This window comes from Brassica rapa, chromosome A07, assembly GCF_000309985.2.
Source record: "Brassica rapa cultivar Chiifu-401-42 chromosome A07, CAAS_Brap_v3.01, whole genome shotgun sequence".
Lineage (NCBI taxonomy): Eukaryota > Viridiplantae > Streptophyta > Magnoliopsida > Brassicales > Brassicaceae > Brassica > Brassica rapa.
The window spans coordinates 27,977,652-27,998,250 of record NC_024801.2 but is presented as its reverse complement, the minus strand read 5'-3'; the positions used below and the strand labels follow the sequence as shown (position 1 = coordinate 27,998,250).

The 20,599-nt window shown below is 35.2% G+C and overlaps 6 protein-coding genes, 1 long non-coding RNA gene and 1 pseudogene across 11 annotated transcripts; 4 read left to right on the top strand and 4 right to left on the bottom strand.

Annotated features, from left to right (window-relative positions):
• The first annotated feature begins 128 nt into the window (after positions 1-128).
• LOC103832318 lies at positions 129-8,983 on the top strand (annotated as a pseudogene).
• LOC103832520 (peroxisomal (S)-2-hydroxy-acid oxidase) lies at positions 3,655-4,120 on the bottom strand. Its single transcript, XM_033276054.1, has 2 exons — positions 4,078-4,120; positions 3,655-3,914 (listed from the first exon to the last, which is right to left on the bottom strand). Exons 1-2 carry the CDS (start codon positions 4,118-4,120, stop codon positions 3,655-3,657), a joined length of 303 nt encoding a protein of 100 aa, XP_033131945.1.
• On the top strand, positions 8,980-9,948 carry LOC103832317 (glutathione S-transferase U21). The gene is made up of 2 exons (XM_009108297.2): positions 8,980-9,297; positions 9,454-9,948. The coding sequence occupies exons 1-2, from the start codon at positions 8,980-8,982 to the stop codon at positions 9,796-9,798; spliced, it is 663 nt and encodes a 220-aa protein (XP_009106545.1). The 3' UTR covers positions 9,799-9,948.
• LOC103832315 (glutathione S-transferase U22) lies at positions 9,922-15,003 on the top strand. The gene is made up of 3 exons (XM_009108294.3): positions 9,922-10,138; positions 13,434-13,806; positions 14,302-15,003. Exons 2-3 carry the CDS (start codon positions 13,492-13,494, stop codon positions 14,641-14,643), a joined length of 657 nt encoding a protein of 218 aa, XP_009106542.1. The 5' UTR covers positions 9,922-10,138; positions 13,434-13,491; the 3' UTR covers positions 14,644-15,003.
• LOC103832316 (serine/threonine-protein phosphatase 2A 65 kDa regulatory subunit A alpha isoform-like) lies at positions 11,518-13,417 on the bottom strand. Of its 5 annotated transcripts, XM_009108296.3 has the most exons (8): positions 12,977-13,417; positions 12,791-12,893; positions 12,619-12,695; positions 12,452-12,495; positions 12,270-12,362; positions 12,039-12,178; positions 11,894-11,960; positions 11,637-11,806 (listed from the first exon to the last, which is right to left on the bottom strand). In XM_009108296.3, exons 4-8 carry the CDS (start codon positions 12,470-12,472, stop codon positions 11,768-11,770), a joined length of 360 nt encoding a protein of 119 aa, XP_009106544.1. In that variant the 5' UTR covers positions 12,473-12,495; positions 12,619-12,695; positions 12,791-12,893; positions 12,977-13,417; the 3' UTR covers positions 11,637-11,767. The 5 variants fall into 5 exon arrangements, with proteins under 5 accessions (XP_033131262.1, XP_009106544.1, XP_033131261.1 ...); XM_033275371.1 differs by having other exon boundaries at positions 11,518-11,806; positions 12,452-12,695; positions 12,977-13,416; XM_033275370.1 differs by having other exon boundaries at positions 12,452-12,644; positions 12,719-12,893; positions 12,977-13,416.
• A 283-nt stretch (positions 15,004-15,286) lies between the features above and the next one.
• Positions 15,287-18,424, top strand: LOC103832314 (VQ motif-containing protein 9). Its single transcript, XM_009108293.3, has one exon. It carries the CDS (start codon positions 16,696-16,698, stop codon positions 17,584-17,586), a length of 891 nt encoding a protein of 296 aa, XP_009106541.1. The 5' UTR covers positions 15,287-16,695; the 3' UTR covers positions 17,587-18,424.
• LOC103832312 (14-3-3-like protein GF14 omega) lies at positions 18,197-20,440 on the bottom strand. The gene is made up of 3 exons (XM_009108292.2): positions 19,868-20,440; positions 18,767-18,889; positions 18,197-18,670 (listed from the first exon to the last, which is right to left on the bottom strand). The coding sequence occupies exons 1-3, from the start codon at positions 20,345-20,347 to the stop codon at positions 18,491-18,493; spliced, it is 783 nt and encodes a 260-aa protein (XP_009106540.1). The 5' UTR covers positions 20,348-20,440; the 3' UTR covers positions 18,197-18,490.
• Positions 18,996-19,861, bottom strand: LOC117126669. Its single transcript, XR_004449363.1, has 2 exons — positions 19,585-19,861; positions 18,996-19,409 (listed from the first exon to the last, which is right to left on the bottom strand). It is a non-coding gene; the product is annotated as an uncharacterized LOC117126669 (long non-coding RNA).
• Positions 20,441-20,599: the final 159 nt, after the last annotated feature.

The following is a 20,599-nucleotide window of genomic DNA, read 5'->3' as shown; positions in this document are numbered from 1 at the left end:
TGATTTATAAAAAGTTTGTGTAATTATGTGATATTATAAACTAAGAAAATATCAGGTAAAATAGTGTGTTATTTAGCAAAATGGCAATTTTGTACTATGCCTTAAACATGCATGCAGTGCATGGCAGGCCTACTCTTATTTCTCTGTTCATTTTTCTTGTTTTCTTCCAATTATTAACTTTTTTTCTTGTTTTGTTGCAGATTGTCACCTAGTTACAAACTTACAATTGAAATGTTGTTTTTCTTTCTTATTAGTAGACCGGTAAAAGAATTAAAGTGTATCATGAAAATGTTGAAGCACCTTCGATTGTTAGTGTGACATCTAGCTGTTTGTTTTCATAGGCAAAATATTGCAAACGATGTTCTTGAATCGGCTAAACAACAATTTTTTGTTGGAGGTCAAACAAAGAAAATACAATGTATACATGGATTTATTTCAAAAACAAAAATGCCAAAAAAATGGATTATTTGATGGATTACGTCATTTATAGATTTACCTTGATGTTGTTGCGCTATCTAAGTTTAGCATGCTGGATACATCTCATACTTTTGACTTGTATTAAAAGAATACTTAATGGTATTTTCATTGTTACAAAAAAAAAATGGTATTTTCCATTTTCACTAAAAACATTTTTTCTTACGATCTTTTGTTCTACTCTTATTGGTTCTAATGTAGGCGTACGTCAACACTGACATTTGACACAGGCCAATCGATTGATTCTTCTCTTTGAACATGTATTACATCTCATAGCCACTCTTTTTATTGGGCATATTTAAATTCATTATCTATAGTATTTCATATCTACAAACTATGCCTATAGATTGGATTGGGTTCAGATTCTGTTATGGATGTTTAACCAGTCCGTAAACCATCTATTTATTGCATATCCGATTCGTACAAATCGAAATCATAATAAAAAAATTAGTCGAACAAACCTATCAACAATATCATACGTATGTATTGCATATATTTTTTTTTTGATGAAATGTTAAATTTATTGATCAACTTTTAAAAAGATATTATGTACATCTATAAGGCTTTTACTAACTGAAACCTTATTAAAGAATCAACAAATTTGGAAAACGTATGAAAAAAGTATAGATCACTCCTTTGCAAGAGCTCCAAGTCCGTAGGTCACTGGCGGTGGGGATGAGCTTCAAACCATCTGCACATAATTCCTTTCAGCTTAGGCTTGAGGAAATAATGGGTAGATGATAACCTGTTCCGGACTGCCTTATCAATCAGCTTTGCTAGTTGCTCCACAGACTTTGCTCGGTTACTATGCTTCCTATCATTTCGCTCTATCCAGAACGGAAATCTGAAAGACAAGTCGCAGGAGTATGAACGTGAGCCGGTCATACGTTCCATTCTGCAGACGCTCAAGCGTGGTGTACCAGTCCGGGTCGGGATCGATACCAAACAGATTTCCAACAACCTTCAGCCAGAGAGTAAATGTAAATGGGCAAGCAAAGAAGAGATGGTCTCTCGTCTCATCTGGCTCACCACAGTAAAGACATCTTTGCGGTTGACCCCACTGGCTTGTACGGTGGCCTGTCGACAGTCTATCACGAATTGCAAGCCAGGTGATAAAAGCATATCTCGGAACTCCTTCTGAGAACCATACTATCTTGCTCCACTGAACTCTACTTCTTGAACTTCTGATTTGGTGCCGAGAATACGCTGATGTTGTCTCGGAATTTGACGCTTTAAAGATATTATACTCCGTAATATATCATGCATAAGAAAATTCAGTAACGACTTTGTAGATATAGAAGCTAAATGCCACGGTGTACAGACTGTGAGCTCATTCGATGCTTCTAGATATCGTAGAGAGAGAGTTCTAGATACATGTTCTAACAATTTAGAAATGGAAATATCTATTGTTCCTATCTATTCTTCTCCATTTGTGTGTGTTTCTTTGTTTGGTCAACTATGTATGTATCATGTTATGATACTATACGTGTCCTCAGATATCGAAGGCAACGCAAGCAAATCTAGGTTACTTCTCACCCTATTTTCTTCTTCATGAAATTGTATATGTATTTATAATTCAATTATTCACATTATCAAACATGATCGGTGTGAAGTCCAATATTTTCGGAAAAGCGCACACACACACTTTTGCTAATCTGTGTATATTTGGCTCCCCAAATTTAGCCAAACTGGTTTGTTAGTGTTACTTGTAATATAGTTAGCTATACATATTAGGAACAGAAGAAACAAAGTTTAGTTTGGCCGTAGGAGTATTGAAAGGGCAGGTATGTTTGTTCCAAGTTTGTTGGGGGTCCTGAACGCGTTTTGGTCTGACGCCTATGTGTCCTGACGTTTGTTTCTTTTTAATTAAGAAAACTTCCTTGCAGCTATTACATTATCATAATAATACTAAGATCGAATTGAGTACTATTTAAAAGTTTTTACAATGAATAAATAACACTCTGGCAAAAGAGGTGGACTTTGAATATTTGAGAATAGTGATATAAAACTTATTTAAACGCCAAACACGATACTATTCAGAAAAGGCGTTTCAAATGTGTTCATGAAATATTAAATTTTATAATTATAAATATAGACTTATATTTAACTACATTGTAAGTTTTAAAGGTCGGGCATGAAATTTTTGAAGTAGGACTTAAGTTTTTTTTGTGATAAATTTTTTTTGGTTAACGTTATGATCGGATATATGGTCCAGTAAAATCAATGGTGCAAAATGCGTTTTCCATGTCAAATACTTACTATTTGCAATATCGCTGAGTAGGTAAGGGGACATGATTTTCTTGTATGTGTCTTCGTGAAATTTGTATCCATAAACTAATAAATCAAGGGGAACAGTTTTCCTCATTGCAGGAATAAGTTTTGTCTTTTCCAATTCCCCAAGAAAAATGTAAGAAAACATAAAAATAAAGTTAACTATTACAAATGATGAGACTTAACATTAACAACCTTCCCTGAGCTGCTTTAACAACCTCACAACCATAGCATTGCGAATTGAACTATGGTAACAAACTTCAAAAATTAAGACGGAAGAGATGTTGATTTTTTTTGTTACAAACACTACAAGAATTCATTGAAATAGCTACGGAATGGCAAAGCCATTTCCGTAACCAATATTGTTAGCTACAAGGGCTACGGCTGTGGCCGGGAGGACGTAATCTAGTTAACGAGGACCATGGTTAAACACGATGATACTGGCTGCTCCTGTTTGTACAGCCATCCTAGCTGCAGACAAAGAAAGTAACACACACATGAAACTAGTGAAGAAATGAAGATAGTTTTATGTTATTGAGCTTAGGGTTTTGCTCACCGTCTTCAGCTGTGAGCACACCTTTCACCAGAAGTGGCAGGTTTGTGATTTTCTGAAGCCATTTCACATCCTATATCATGTATCGCAAAGAGATCAATCACAGAATTTTTTTTTTTTTTTTTTATTTATTGATTTGAATTTTGCTTTACCTTCCAGCTCAAGGTACGATCAATTTGTCCAGCTACGTAGGATGCAAGTCCTGAGTCATTTGCCTGAAAAATACACCATTATAATGTTTAGGAAAGTGCAAAATCATTTTGTAAATTACATATATGATCAAAGATCGATGTTAATACCATATCCATCTTGCCTAGGTCAAGACCTTCAAAATTCTTCGAAGTCAAGTAAGGTGGCTAGGTCCTGTTCTTAATATCAGATTCTCTGTGACTAAGCCTTGGTGTATCAACAGTGAGAGCTATTGCTTTAAATCCAGCACTCTCAGTTCTTCTCACAAGCTGAGCAACCACATTCATGAGCGAGTAATTATAACGTGCCATGGAGCTTACATATAGTTGGAAAAATCTGATTCCGGGTCCTGTTGAACCAACCTCTTCAACGCTGGAAGTAGCCCATGAAGATAGTGTCTGCAACAAGAGCTTTGTGATGCTGCAACCTTCTTGTTAATGAAAGGAGAAGAAAGGTTCAGAGACAAACCATGATAGTTCCAGGCTTCCAGCAGCAGAGGCAGCTCTAGCCGTAGCATACTCACATGAACATTACAATAATGTCATAGACGAGATACCAGCATGCTCTGGCCTCTGTGTTGGATTACTTACCTTCTGGATGCGCCATCTTCTGCATAGCAGTTGGTGCAACCATAGTGGACATAGATATCTTGAACCCCAAGACTGTTGTAGCATATCGATCTTGCTTAATTCCGAGGCCGAAACCTTCATTACAATAGATAGAGACAAGGTTTTGTTTGGTCAGAGAACAAGACCCTGTTTGCTTCTCGAGACGAATCCGGTTTACACGAAGATTCCGGTTCTCATCCACAACGGTAAACCGGTCTGTGGAACAAGAGCCTTTTGTCACTTCATACTCACCAAAAACATTGTATGTTTCCTCTCAGCAGATAGCATTGTCTTTTAGTCCACCAAACGCATATCGAATGTTATAGTAGGGGGCCATGTTTCAATCATGAAAGTAGCTAGTGGCCCAAACATAAGAAGGAATTTATTTTTTGTTGCTAAATAAAAGTAAAAAAAAAAAGCAACTATAAATTATAGAATTTGTTGGGTTTATTGAATTTGTTGGGTTCTCAACTACTCTTGGGATGACAACTTAAGCACTATCTAACAACTCTTACATGTTGATTCTAACATAAAAGATGCAAAGGGTGATGACGCATGGAACTGACCCAAGAAAGATAGTGCGTTTAAGACTTAAAAAGTTTTATGCTCAGTTCGCACACTTTGAGGCTTTGAGTGAAAACTAATTAAGAACATCAGCAATGGTGTGAATCTCTTTAAAATGAAAATAATATTATTTATTAATATTTTACTTATTTTAAGTAATTCAATAAATAAGGTGGGGTTTTTTGTCATAAGAATTTTGAAATAAGAAACTCTTTTGCTCGCTCATATTTTTTATTATTTTTTATTTTAATAGTGAAAAACTATATGAAAACTATCAGTAATGATATCTAAGTATCTTTTTATAGTTACAATGAAAAAAATAGTTGATAAAAATAGAACAAGTTGATCCATCACCAAAACTTTTGCAACCTTGATTTATCAGTCTGCATTTTCTTTTTCAAATGATACTTATAAAACTATTCTGTAAATATATGTATGATTTTTGCTGACCAGCTGCATATCAAAACGAGACACTATCACATGGCACTTACATATCTTAACACGCCACATATATTATACGAGACAACTAATGAAAGAGATAAACAAAAACCAGCGTCTCTTTGAGATTCATCGATCGCAACAATGGGGGATGAAGTAATTCTTCTCAACTTCTGGCCGAGCATATTTGGAATGAGAACGACGATTGCGTTGGAAGAGAAAGGAATCAAATACGAGTATAGAGAAGAAGAGGATGTGATCAACAACAAAACTCCCTTGCTTCTTGAGATGAATCCGGTTCACAAAAAAAATCCCGGTTCTCATACACAACGGTAAACCGGTCTGCGAATCTATCATACAAGTTCAGTACATCGACGAGATCTGGCCCGACACGAACCCATTCCTCCCTAAAGATCCTTATCAGAGAGCTCAAGCTTTATTTTGGGCTGATTTCATCGAGAAGAAGGTAATTAACAAATCGGATAAAATATTCACTTTGGTCTCAAATTTTAAAGAGTTACTAGATTTTGACCCGCGTAACCGCACGGGTGTTTGTTTTCACTTTTCTATACATAAATTATTGTCTTAGAACATAAGTGGTATATATTTTTAATGTTAATCATATACTTAAATCTTTATATAACTATTTCAAATACAATAATTTTATAATTTACATGTTATAATTAATTAATTGTTTAAACCTTATGTATTTATCACTTCTTATTATATATTTATCTTACTGTATTTGCATTTAGTTATTAAGCAAATTAATATATTCATGAGAAAATATATTTAAAAAATATTTTATATTTAATTTATGCTTAATTCTGACTCGTATTTCAAAACTGAATTTCTTTTTACCAATATTTTTATGCTTATTCATTTTAGATAATTTATTATTGTATATATAAAAGTGTAAGATATGTTAATTTTTAGACATGTATTATATAGTTTGTTAATTTTAAGCCGTTCTATCTTCATATTATATTTTAAATAAATAGTTTATATTTATGAAAATAAAATTTATAAATTTATCAATTGAATATAATTTTATCATATTTATTTTAGTATAATAATTATATTTTAACATGATCATGACTATAAAAGTAGATAAAATAGGATATAATTTATTTATTTTCATTTCTAAACGATAACTTAAAATACATTAAGTTATTGTTTAAATATTTTTACACAGATTTATTAGAATTTTTAAAATATAATATATAAATATATATTATATTTCAAATGAAAATATATCTATACTATTAAAAGAGAAGTCATGACATCTTTAATGTGTAACTAGATTTTGACCCGCGCTTCAAAAACGCGGGTTTTTTTTGGATTGTATACAAAATTTGTGAATTAATATTTTGAAATTGTTTTACATTATTATGTTACAAAATCATATGATATCGAAGAAGATAATTTGTTTACCTTATATAATTCATGAATTTGTTTATTTAAAATTTGTATGTACACTTACAAAACTCTCCTTTGGACATGAATATTTTACCAAATTCGAAAAACTAAATTGAAATAGACCTGGAAATATAGGTGCGGTTTGGGTCCAGGTTTACATATTAAATTTTTGGATCCGCATGTCTCTTTTCGAGTCCAAATCATACCCGATACCTGATCGGATACCCAAGTGCCTAAAATGTTTTGTGCATATTAGGTATATTTTAGTATTTTATATATGTTTTAGTATTACAAATATTGTTTAAGTTTTGGGTTCATGTTTTCAATTTTAGTTTCGGGTTTTGGGTAAAAACTTCAATTTATTTTAAAAAATATTTTGGGTATTCGTAAAATTGGCTTTTTTTAATTTCTCGGATCATAACGGATCGGTTCATTTTGGATCTTTTTGGATATTTCAATATTTTTGAGTATTTGTTTGGGGGGGGAGGGGGGGGGGGGTTTGGCAATTTCAAATCTTTTTGGTGTCCTAAATAATCAAACCAATCCAAATCTGATACGTACCCAAATAGTACATTAATTTTATAGATATTTGAATTATGGATTCAAACCGACCCTAATCCAAAAGGAACCAACACAAGCTTGAACCAAAAAAATACCTAGTTATGTTCAAAATGTCTGAACCCAAAATAAAATGATCTGTACCTACCCCAAAACCCGATGCTCAGACCTATTCTCTTTCACTAACTTTTATGTGTTTTTTAAAAATGTTATATTTGCTAAATTGATGAGATTTAAGAGTTATTTGACATATTTTGGCTAAGTTAATAGTATAAATTTGTAAGGTTTTTAATAGTTTTAAACTTATTTTAAATAACAAATTTTATTATAAATGATTTTTATAAAAAGTTAATTTAAAGTAAAAGAAAATATAATTTTGTTTTTAACAGATGGTTTGATTTATTAAATTTAATTTTGCAAAAATTTGGAACTATGTGATGCGTTACAGATATTGTTCTACTATACTAATAATATATTAAGTTGATCTACCACTAAACTTGATATAAGTCTGGGTGTGGCATATGGCCGTTGCATATCATAGATATTATTCTACTATATTAAATAGTATGTTAAATAAAGGAAATGTTATATGTCGTGAAGAAGGTGATTAATTAGTTGTAGTTGTTATATATATTGTAGTTGAACATGTCATGATCATATTATTTCACACGTACAAATATATAGTATAACCATAGATTTAGTTACTAAAGATAGAGATATGAGTCCAATATATAAGGGATGAAAAATAAAGTTGTAATATATTATAACAGATAAAATATGAAGAATAATAGAATTTTATTTGATTGCTATAAAATAGGTTATAGTTATAAGATTTGGTTATATATAATAGGTTGGACTAAAAAATGAAAGGGTCCAAACAACTTTTTTAAATAGATTTATTAAAACTCATTCCCTTTTAATAGTATTGATTATATACAAAGGTCGTATGATTTCCAAATTTTAGAAAAATATTTTATTAAAATTAACTTTAAAATGTTTATATCCCCGTAAATATCAATCCGATCATGCTTCTAGGATTTTGCTTGTAACTCGTTTATGTGAGTATGTAATGTTACTTGTGCCACACGGAACAGTTGTGTGTATGTGGGAGGAGGGTTTGGACAACGAGAGGTGAGGACTAGAAGCAGCCAATAAGGAGTTTCTTGAACTACTCAAGATTCTTCAGACAGAGCTTGGAGATAAACCTTACTTTGGTGGTAATAAATTTGGGTTTGTAGACATTGTCCTGATTGGATTCTATTGTTGGTTTCCTGCATACGAGAAGTTTGGTAACTATAGCATGGAATCAGAGTGTTCGGAACTGATGGCTTGGGGTAAAAGGTGCATGAAGAGAGACAGTGTTGCTAAGTCTTTGCCTGATCCAGAGAGAGTTATTGGATACGTTTTACATCTTAAGCAGCTGTTTGGGCTCGAGTAAGATAGAAATCTATTTAATTGCATTTTCTGTTCTGCTTAGCTCTCTTGTGTGTGTTGTGTTTTCTTGTTCCTAATCAAGCAGAGAGTCTCTAAAGTAAGATGATTTGTTTATGTTGAATTAGATGTTTGATCTCAGTTCTTAGAACACTGTAATGTTTTGTAACCTGCCCCATGTAGTCTTACAATGCACCACTAGCAGTATTAATATACAATATATCATAAAGCTACTATAAACTAATGAAACAGATTATATAAAGAGAAATTAGGTAAGCTGTCAACAATATCATTTATATCAACAAAATGTCCATTATTTTTTAAAGTACAAAAAAAAAATAGAATGTATGATTGGTAAACCATTTAAGGTTTAATAAGTTTGAATAATACATGCTGCCTAACTCCTCCTACCCCCCTTCACCACACACTTGACAAAAGAGAAATAGAGACTAGGAAGCTTCACAGATCTCAAAGATGGCTGAAGAGGTGATCCTTCTGAACTTCTGGCCGAGCATGTTTGGGATGAGGACTATGATTGCGTTGAAGGAGAAAGAAGTGAAGTATGAGCACAGAGAAGAAGATCTGATCAACAACAAGAGTGCCTTGCTTCTTGAGATGAATCCTATTTACAAGAAGATACCGGTTCTCATCCACAATGGTAAACCAATCTGTGAATCTGTCATACAGGTTCAGTACATAGACGAGATCTGGTCAGACAAGAACCCGTTACTTCCTAAAGATCCTTACCAGAGAGCTCAAGCCTTGTTTTGGGCTGACTTCATTGACAAGAAGGTAACAACAATCTTTTCTAAGTCCAGAAAAAATTGAATTCTAAGAAAAATTAATGGTTATTAAACGAAATAAATATTTTGAAAAGTTTTTTATTTGTTAGATTCTAGGGTTTTTTGCTTGTTACTCATAGGATGTTGCTTGTGCTGCAAGGAACAGTTGTATGTTTGTGGGAGAAAGACTTGGGCAACAAAGGGTGAGGAGCAAGAAGAAGCCAAAAAGGAGTTCATTGGAATACTAAAGACTCTTCAATCTGAGCTTGGAGATAAACCTTACTTTGGTGGCGATAGATTCGGGTTTTTAGACATTGTCCTGATTGGATTCTACAGCTGGTTTCCAGCGTACCAGAAGTTTGGTAACTTCAGCATCGAACCAGAGTGTTCTAAACTGATGGATTGGGGCAAAAGGTGTATGGAGAGGGAGAGTGTAGCTACATCCTTGCCTGATCCTGAGAGAGTTGGTGGATTCATTTTACAGCTTAAGAAGCTATATGGGATCGAGTAAGACAAGATCGTATCTCTGTTGTGGTTCAGCTCTTTTGTTGTGTTGTGTGTTTCTAATAATGCAGGTCATGTTCTGTAAAAGTGGAGTGTTGTTTTAAAACTCAGATACTTTGTTTGCTTCTTTTAATCGTAAGCTTCAACGTTTGACTTCTTTGAGATCTTGAAGATCCTTGATTCATAAGTAAAATGACGTAAGCAGTGGCGTAAGCATTTTCTAAAACCTATTATAAAATTACAATTCTTGTTGGATTCAATAACAATATTTGAAAATAAAAAATAAAAACATTATCTCTACAACAGCGAATAGCTTGAAAACATATCGAAGAAGAAGAATATAAAATGACTAGGGGCATTCCGGCGCTACGCGCCGGGTTCGTATATCTTGGTATCTAATAAGTTGAAGAAGATTTGTTTGATTAATTTGATAGAGGTTAGTGGAAGTAGTGTAGAAAGGATGCATTTGATCTATTTTAATATGTGTGTATGACGTTGTGAGAAAGAATATATTTTAGAACTATGATTATTAGCAAAAATAAAAAAAAAAAGTATCAACGGGAATTAAAACATAGGAAACCTCATATTAAATCGAAGTGATCGGAATATCATAGATGGCTATTTCTACATATGGACAACTTATATTTCTACGAAGCCATGAAAAATGGAAACTATGGCCACAAGAAAGATAAGGTTGTTTCCATAATTGTAATTCTCGAAGCATACAGTGCACGTATTTTCTTCCACAGTTAGAGGTCTATTAGTTTTTTCAAAATCGGTGAAGATAAGGTTGATATCTAGTAAACTATGAGGTTTACGGGTCGTAGCCATGTCATATATATGTTGGGATTTTTTTCTTGTTGTATCAGTTTGTTTTAAGGACCACTTACGTCGAGTAAATGTTTTTTGTTGAGTTGACTGTTCTTTTTATTAGTAGTGTTTTTAAGTAGCTTTTAAATACGATGTTGAACTATATTAATAACTGAACCATTATTTGATTGTGGTAAAGGATTCTTATGGTGTAAAGTACCATAACAATCGTTATGTGAACTTATAATTTAAAAGTTAGAAGGAGTTGCTAAAATTTAGAGTTAAGCATAGCATATAATTAGGATTTTGTAATTTTCATTTAATCGACTATATAGTATTTTGGAAAGTATTATATCTCCAGTTTGTTATCTATATGTTTTGTATTTTTTTTTGTAGTAAAACAACAACGTATTTTAAAGTATTTAAATAACAAAAAATATTAGTAATGACAGGAATCTCTCTATAGTTTTTTTTTGTTCATGAATCAATAAATGAATGAATTGAATAAGCGATCAGAGAGTAAATATATATTTTTTATTAAAAGACTCGACCTGGGCAAGTGATTGCTTTTTTAATTCTTTTTCTTTTCTTGCATGCTTATTGTTATTATGCTACGTAGCAATTATGATCAAAGTTCAATCTAGCTTAAATTAAATTGATATTTCTGTAAACCCTGAATATCGTATTTATTATTTTGAATATATTTCTTGATCTCCATCACACAAGTAATTAGTGAAATTCTAGAAAAAAACTTATTCAGAATATATACACGTTAACCCAATACATATTAAATTTATATTTGAGTGAAGCTAAACGTTTGACATTTCTGAACAACGTAGGACCCTCATCTAGTGATTATTACCTTTAGTTGTTATTTTCATAGTTGTTTACATTAACAAACCAATGAAATAGCAGGCAACAACACAAATAATAGGATTAAAAGATTATATATCACTAATATATAAATGCAGTTCATAGCCAGCAATCGAAAATGGTGTTTTACGCAAACAAACCAGGTAATAACAAAGAACACATAGGATTAAAGATTATATATATATCACTAACACATTTGAAAAAATATATTTAGGATTGTGCAGCTGCAGCATCGTCAATGGAACGAAGCGCTTGGTTTGCAAAATAGCGAACATCAACATCAGGGTCCTCGCTCAGGTCCACCAAACACTGAGTATTGTTTTCTCCACCACCTACAATTTTGTTGATACAAACAAAGCTCAACAACCTGCATTATATATTCGATGCAATTGTGTTATATGTTTAATCTCTCATCTTACTGATTGGTCGACTATGGGGATGAGAGATTGCAGAAGTTTTGCAACATTGAACTTGACGTTTGGAACTCTGCAAAGATACGCACGACACGTCAAAACTAAGATGTTTTCTTGAAGAAGTTAGCAAAGTCATCTCTATTGTTATCACCTGTCTTTTGATGCCTCAGCCACCACAGGAAGAAACTTAGAGCATGTAATTTCAGATCCCATCACGGGAGCCATGAGAGATATTGCTCGTAGAACCATCATCCTATGTAGATAGTGCGGATTTGTGACCATGTCCAATACCTGTTTACATTGAAAGAACAAAAAAAAAAAGGTCAATAGATGGAACATTATCTATGCAGCCCAAAGAATACCGATGATAATAAGAACAAACCTGTGGAACCAAGTGTTGCATTGCCCACTCAGGACCAAACTCTTCTGCAAAGCGCTTTAGGTTGTTTGCTGCAGCTTCACGGATAGAGTAGACCTGAAAGAGGAGAGAGGAGAACAACGTCAATATCCAGAATCACAAGTGGATGATTAATTAATACCAACATCAAAGGATTTAAGGTAAACCTTGTTTTGCAGCCATTGCATGCAAAGGGCTCCAAGCTAGTATACTGTCAACGAAATTCTTAAAATGGGATTACCATCGTTTTCCACACCTTAGTGAGTTCATCATGTGTGAAATAGCAGGCAGCAGCAACAGCATGTGTTATGGAAAGAGATAGAGGAATCTAAACCTGTTGACGAGAAGCTCCTTTTCACTGATCATGTACTCATCTTCATGTTCTGTTCCTTTCTCAATTGAATCAGCAACCTATGTCATGTTGGCGAGTCAGGATCAAGAAACACTCATGTCCACGGAAAAAAACTTAACAACTAATTCAATATGTAAATAACCATTCCACTAACCTTCCCAAACAACACCTTCCACACGGTGCTGTGTGCGAAAGAAAAAATCTCTTGGAACTTATTCATTAAATTGATTGTAAATCATTTGCATAAGTAGACGGCGCTGTTAAAGAAAAAAAATAAAAACATCAATATTCTGTAAAAACAAACACGTGAAGACAAGATGAAACAGATTTGTAGACGAACCTCAGCAGACGGACCTCTGCGGTGTTAGAGCATCGCCCGGCTATGGAAATAATTGCTGTTGGAAATCATTTGCGAAGTCGTTTGCCTTGTACTCAACATCGAAAAAATGAGAGACATTTACAGGGGAAGCTCGAACCAGTTACGGTGGAAAACGAAGAGGTATTTTTTTTTTACAGAGTTCGGATTGACGGTTTGGTTTCGTGAATTCGGCGAGGTTGCTTCTGGAAGAAGAAGTCGACGACCAACCCTAAGCACTTTTGGTTCTCTAACGGGCCAAATGTACGGGCCAAACCAATTCCATTAAATTAAAGCCCAGCTATCTATAACACTAAAAGTCAGACGGAACCGAAGGGAAAAAACGCGAGGGCCTGGTTAGACGACACGTGTCGGCAATTGCCTCTCCTTCTATGCTGACGTGGCGCAAGGAGGAGAGAGGCAAGTCAACTTTATTGTATAAGATGTGAAATGGTCACAAAGCATTTACTAAGTTTTTGATCATACAAGACTTGGCAACAATGGCGGATGAAGTGATCCTTCTAGATTACTGGGCTAGCCCATTTGGTATGAGAGCTAGGATCGCTCTGAGAGAGAAAGGAGTCAAGTTTGAGTGTAGAGAAGAGAATCTGAGAGACAAGAGTCCCTTGCTTCTCCAGATGAATCCGGTTCACAAGAAGATTCCAGTTCTGATCCATAATGGTAAACCGGTCTGTGAATCAATGAACGCGGTTCAGTACATAGACGAGGTCTGGTCCGGTAAAAACTCTATCCTCCCTTCTGATCCATACCAGAGAGCTCAAGCCAGGTTCTGGATCGATTTCATTGATACCAAGGTACAAAAATCCCTAGAACCTGTTACTTGTAGACTCATCATTGTTTCAGTGGCAGGTTAATATGTATATTTTCATTTTCATTTTATTTTTCTATTTAAATTATTTTTGTATTAATATGTAAATAGAATTTATAATTTTCTAGATATACTAATATACAACAATTTTAGTATTGTTTATGAAATTTATAACAATAAACATATGTTAGATAATAATTATTTTGAAATTTCATATTAACGATTAATTTTAGTAAAACTATATTTGAATATAGTCAAATTGTTTTTTTTAAATGATAATATTGGCTAATATTACTATACAGTTCAATAAAATTATAAATATTCACCAATCATTGAAGATTAAATTTTAATACGATTTATATATATATATATATATATGATATTAGATAAAAACATAAAAAAATGTTGTTATAATTTTGCTTATAGCTTTTAAAACGTTGAACCGGCATTGGTTAAACTCTTTGGAAACTGGATGATGCAGGTGTACGAGCCAGCTGACAAGATCTGGAGTACAACAGGCGAGGTACAAGAGACGGCCAAAAAAGACTTTATCGAAGCACTCAAGATCCTTGAAGCTGAGCTTGGAGATAAACCCTACTTTGGTGGAGATAACTTTGGGCTCGTAGACATTGCCATGACTGGTTATTACAGCTGGTTCGAACCATTTGAGAAGTGCGCTAACTTCAGCATCGAATCAGAGTGTCCAACACTGATGGCTTCAGCCAAGAGGTGTTTGCAGAGAGAAAGCGTGGTTAACTCCATCCCTAACCCTGACGAGCTCTTTGCCTTAGCCCTTAAACTTAGGAAGGAGTATGGTGTCTGAATCTTCCAAATTTCACATTTGGTTTGTGGATTGATTCCACCTCACGTTTGTCTCTTTCCAACAAAGAATAATGGTTTCTTGCCATTCAAGAAAATTTGATAGTTGGGCTGAGCACGTCAAGTTTAGGTTAGCCTTTTGGTTTTGGGCTTGTGACAACTCATGACCCAAATTATAAGGCTTTGTTGTTCGTAACGGCTATCAATAACAAGAATCCTTCTGGTTCAAACAAACGGTGACTTGTCGACCACTACCACACAAAAAAAAAAACGTAATATATTGCATTCCTCGTGTCTCTATCATTATAATTTGAAGTTCAAACCAATTATCGTTTCGGAAAATAATAAATAAAACCATTTTTTACGTTAATGTCATTGAAGGCAAATATATTGTCAAACAAAGAGTACAAAAAAGAAGAAAAAAGAAAGATGAGGCCACGGAGCAGGGGAAGAGAGTACGTTACTACGTTTGTTTACATGGGGACTTGTACTATGATGCTTTAATTATACTAATGAACCCCACATTTATGTGTTTGCCTTTATCCAATTACCTTTTTTTTTGTTCTACGATATCCACTTTGAAATAAATAGTGCACAAAAGCTTTATTCAACAAATAAACCAAAACAAACAATAGTTTTAAATTTCTTCATTCACATTAGCACACAACAATAATTTCAAAATCGATCAGCAGGAAGAAAATTAATCAACGGGATTGATCGGGTCAAACAATCTCATATATATCCAGAACAATGTAACATAATCCATGCATTACTATTTACGACTATGTACTTAGCAAAACAAAAATGTAAAAGATGAATGTGCTCTTATCCAAACTCCTCGGAAATATTAAAAAACTCCGCACAGTAATTACTGAAATAGCCAAATAGGTAATATTCCTGAAAAACTTAGAAAACTTATTAATATTTTCGATATAACGTTTCGAATTAAAAATAATTTAATTTATTGATTAATACGTTTCAGTTTACACATATATATACTTCCTGCGTAAGCTAACAGATACAGGCTTTACCTGTGCAAGAATATTTCAAACAATTTTTTTGTTCCAAAAAATATTTTTTAAACATAAAATTACGAATATTTCAAACATACTTGTCCTCCAAAAAGGATATTTCGCCAAACTAATGTCAGTAACTGCTAATCAGATATGTTGACAAAGAAAAATACTAATCAGATATAGAACCCAATTTTATCCCGGTTACATGTTAATCACTACTGCTAAGTACTAATCAGGCAAACATTAACAGTGTAACTAAACTTTGAGAGGCAAATTTGGAAAGAAAAAAACAAAAGGGGTAAAAGTCACGTGATAGCTGTCTGTCTCGTGCTAATCAGCCGTTAGATAAGTCGCATGCTGACTTGGATTGAGAGATTTCAGGTGGGGTGTGAAGCAGGGGATAAAACTCATGATTAAAGGCTGTACGAATGTCGTTTTCGGTAAATACTTTAGAGCCTTTTGACCAAAATGGGCGTTGAATAACCCGACCCGTTAACCCAAAACACTTGTATTATATTATTATTCATCCATTGCCTATTGGCCCATACACTGAAATAATTTTGTCTTTTAAATATAATTTTTTTTTTCTAGTAAAATTATTTATTACTAGATTAATTTTCCAATTTTTGTATGGATTTATATAATGTAGTTAAATGCTTGATTTATTTAAACAAATTACAATTGGACTAGAATAGAATATTTGTAGGTACATGTTCATTCATATAACAACACCCATTAAATATTTTGAAAGAGAATCCATAGATGCATACAGACAAATGATTTCCTTTTCATCTTATTCTAGAAAAATCCAATTAGAGAGCCTTAAGAGTCGTATAGCCTAATATCATATGCTTTTATAAACCAATTTGTTTTTCTTTTATAAATGTAAAGTATTAAAGAAAAAAAAAACATTTTCATCAGCTTCGTCTTCTCCATTATCTCTCTACCAAATCTGGAAGAGATAACAAAAACGAAAAAACAAAGAAGCTTATAATTAGAGAGAAGGATTCTGTTTTTTGTTGTTATTGTTGTTGTTGTATATGATGATGGATAAGAGCTGCAACTCCTCCGGCGACTCAGCCTCCGTGACGAGTAGTACCGGCAACAATCATCACCTAAGGCAACTCAACAAGCTTTCTCATAAGATATCAAAACCAACAACAACCTCAACCTCCTCTTCTTCCATCTCCGCCGCCGTGAATCAAGAAACTGATCACCAATTTCCTCCTCCTCCTCCGCCGCCGCAACAGCAACCGCAGCATCAGATTAATCACGGCAATCTCCACCAGCACCAGCCACCTGTTTACAACATCAACAAAAACGACTTCAGAGACGTGGTCCAAAAACTCACCGGCTCGCCGGCTCACGAGCGGATCTCCGCTCCGCCGCAGCAGCCGGTTCACCACCCCAAGGCGCAGCAGAGCTCGCGTCTCCACAGGATCCGTCCTCCTCCGCTGGCGCACGTTATCAACCGCCCTCCCGGCTTGCTAAACAACGTCCCTCCTCCTAGCTGGAGCGGCGGATTCGTCGTCCCTAGACCGACGGCGCCGCTCTCTCCTCTCCCGCCGCTTCCTCCGGTCCACGCGGCGGCGGAATCGCCGGTGTCGTCGTACATGCGGTACCTTCAGAACTCGATGCTCGCGATGGATTCGAATCGGAGGGAGTTCTCTGGCTTATCGCCGTTAGCTCCTTTGGTGTCGCCTCGATGGTATCAGCAGCAGCAGGAAAACGCTCCGCCGCCGCTAAACAGCGGTCGTCCTCCTCCTCCGGGAACAGTCTCGCAAGCTCCGCCGCAATCGTTGGGGTGTTTAAGCTCGCCTAAATCGCCGTACGGATTGCTTTCGCCGAGCTTGCTTTTATCGCCGACGTCAGGTCAGTTAGGGTTTCCGGCGTCGCCGACGACGGTACCGCCGCTTCCTAGCCCTAAATAGAAGAGTCGTCACTGATCAGAAGATATTGAAAACGGCGTCGTTTTGATAGCGCGGCGAGAAGATTCACTTTGTTCTTTTTGTACATCATTAGTGGTGGATGAATTGTTTTCCTTCTTTTACTTTTAAATCCTGTTTTTTTTTTTTACTTTCTTTTATTCCCATGTTTGTTCATGTTAGAAGAAACAAAGATTAGGAAAAAGAAAGGAATACACTTTTGCAAATCATATATTTCTTCTTAGATCATACACTTCTTGTTTTCTGATTCTCTATTCAAATCGAATGTTGGTTGATTCGTTCGTTGGTAGGAAAACTGTATTGGATAGTGGATAGCTATGCTATACCAATCACTTCACTGTTCCTTTGGTTGATATTTTTTTTGCGCCGATAAGCTTTAATTTTCCGTTGAAACTTCAACTCTGACTTGTATGAGAGTTCCTCTTTATTATTGTACACTAACGAGTGTGTACATAAATAGTCATTTTGAAAGTTGCTTTCACATGATCAAATTAGATAATAATTGATAAAGTAATACGCTTTAGACGGTCCAATAATCAATTAGCCACATTTTAAACTTGAAAACGATCTACGCACAAGATTAGAGAGAGACAGCAAGCCTTTAATGATCTTCAAATTGATAAGAAAACACAAAGCAGGTTTACAGCAGACATTGAAATGGGATAACACAAACCAAGACAAAAAAATAAAAAGACAGAACAAAAAAAAGAAAAGAAAATCAAGCAAAGAGATAAAAGATGATTGATGGTTCGACTCGCCAGAAATATGATGAATGAATAAAAAAGCCTTTTGGAGATAAAGCTAATTTGGCAAGCGAACGAACGACATCTTAAGGAAACATATGGACGAAACCCCTAGAAACTTGGCAGTTCAATCAAAAAGATTGTTACTACTGTTCCTCAGTCGGCTTTGGAGCTGATGCTTCCTTGATCTCCTCCCCAGCATCATCATCCTGCATGTCGGATGTCCAGAGAGTGAGGTTGTCACGGAGAAGCTGCATGATCAAGGTGCTGTCTTTGTACGACTCTTCACCTAGAGTGTCCAACTCTGCTATCGCTTCATCAAAAGCCTAGATGATAACAACACATCAACGCCAAGAAAGAAACAAACAGTTAAAAATCAACATCGCTAAGGCAAGTGTTTGATTATAGAGAGGTCAAAATACCTGTTTGGCGAGGCTGCAGGCACGATCAGGAGAGTTAAGGATCTCGTAGTAGAACACAGAGAAGTTCAATGCCAGACCAAGACGGATCGGGTGAGTTGGAGCTAGCTCTGCATTTGCAATATCCTGTAGAAGAAAGTCATCACAACATATAACAAAAAAAATTCTCAAAAATCTTTGACCACACCAATTACTCTACACTAGACCTAGACATTCGATTTTGGTTTAATTATTTTGTTTTTTAATTTATTTTGGATATAGAGATACATAAACTGTATATAGGAACCGTTCAGTTATTTATATATATCATCATGAATCACAGCTTAGATCTGTAACATAGTCAACCTCAAAGATCTTGTTCATCCCAATTACTATACACTAGGCCTAGACATTCAATTTTCGATTCAATTTTTTTTTTTGATTTAGAGAACCGTTCAGCTATTTATACATAGCTATAAATCCAAGAATCACAGCGTAAACCAAGTCAATTACTCTACACTAGACCTATACATTCGGTTTTTGGTTCAGTTTTTTTAGTTTCCAAGTTCTTTTGAATATAGAGATATAAGAACCGTTTGGCTAATTATACACAGCTGTAAATCCAAGAATCACAGCTTAGATCTGAAACCAAAGCAAGCTCAAAAACCTTGTTCAAGCCAGTTACTCTACACAAGACCTATACATTCGGTTTTCGGTTCAGTTTTTTCAGTTTTTAATTATTCATGATATTGAGATATAAGAACCGTTCGGGTATTTATACACTAAGGCTTATGAATCCACAAATCACAGCTTAAATCTGAAACCAAAGCAAGCTCAAAAACCTTGTTCATGCCAATTACTATACATTAGGCCTAGACATTCTATTCATTTTAAATTATTATTTCTTTCGGATATAGAAATATAAGAACCATTCGGCTATTTATACATAAGCTATAAATCCAAGAATCACAGCTCAAAAAAATCTTGTTCATGCCAATTACTCTACACAAGGCTTACACATTCGTTTTTTTTTTTGTTATTTCGGATATAGAAATATAGGAACTGTTCGGTTATTTATAATCAACAAATCTAATCAACAAATCACAGCATAGATCTGAGATTTACCTGAGCAGCCTTGTAAGCAGAGAGAGTATTCTCAGCAGCATCCTTCCTCTCCTGACCAGTCTTAAACTCCGCCAAGTACCTATGGTAATCCCCTTTCATCTTCAGATAAAACACCTTCGAATCACCCGAACCAGCCGCGGGGACGAGCCTATCGTCAAGCAGCTTGAGGATCCCGTCGCAGATCCCGGAGAGCTCCGTCTCGATCTTCGCCCTGTAGTCTCGGATCGCCTTGACGTGGTCGTCGTTGCCGCGGCTCTCCTCCTTCTGCTCGATCGAGGAGATGATTCGCCACGATGCGCGGCGCGCGCCGATCACGTTTTTGTACGCGACGGAGAGGAGGTTTCGCTCCTCGACGGTGAGCTCGTCGCCGTCGATGGCTGCGGAGACTTTCTCCATGAACTCCACCATCTCCTCGTAGCGCTCGGCTTGCTCCGCGAGCTTGGCCATGTACACGTACTCCTCACGCGCCGAAACCGCCATTTTTTGAGAGATCTGAGATCTGATTGATTGTTTCTTTGAGGAGAGACGATGAATGAATGAATGAATGAGTCTGTGTGTTTAATGAGGGGGAACGCGATAAATGCGTTTTTAGAGGACGAGAGTGAAATCTGGAAGCGAGATTGAATGTGGGCCGTTGGATTCGTTTCTGCTCTAATGCGGGAGGTCCCTTCTTTTAAAAGGCTTTGTTTGAATTCTCTACCTCATTTTTTTACCGAAAAAATATACAAAAAA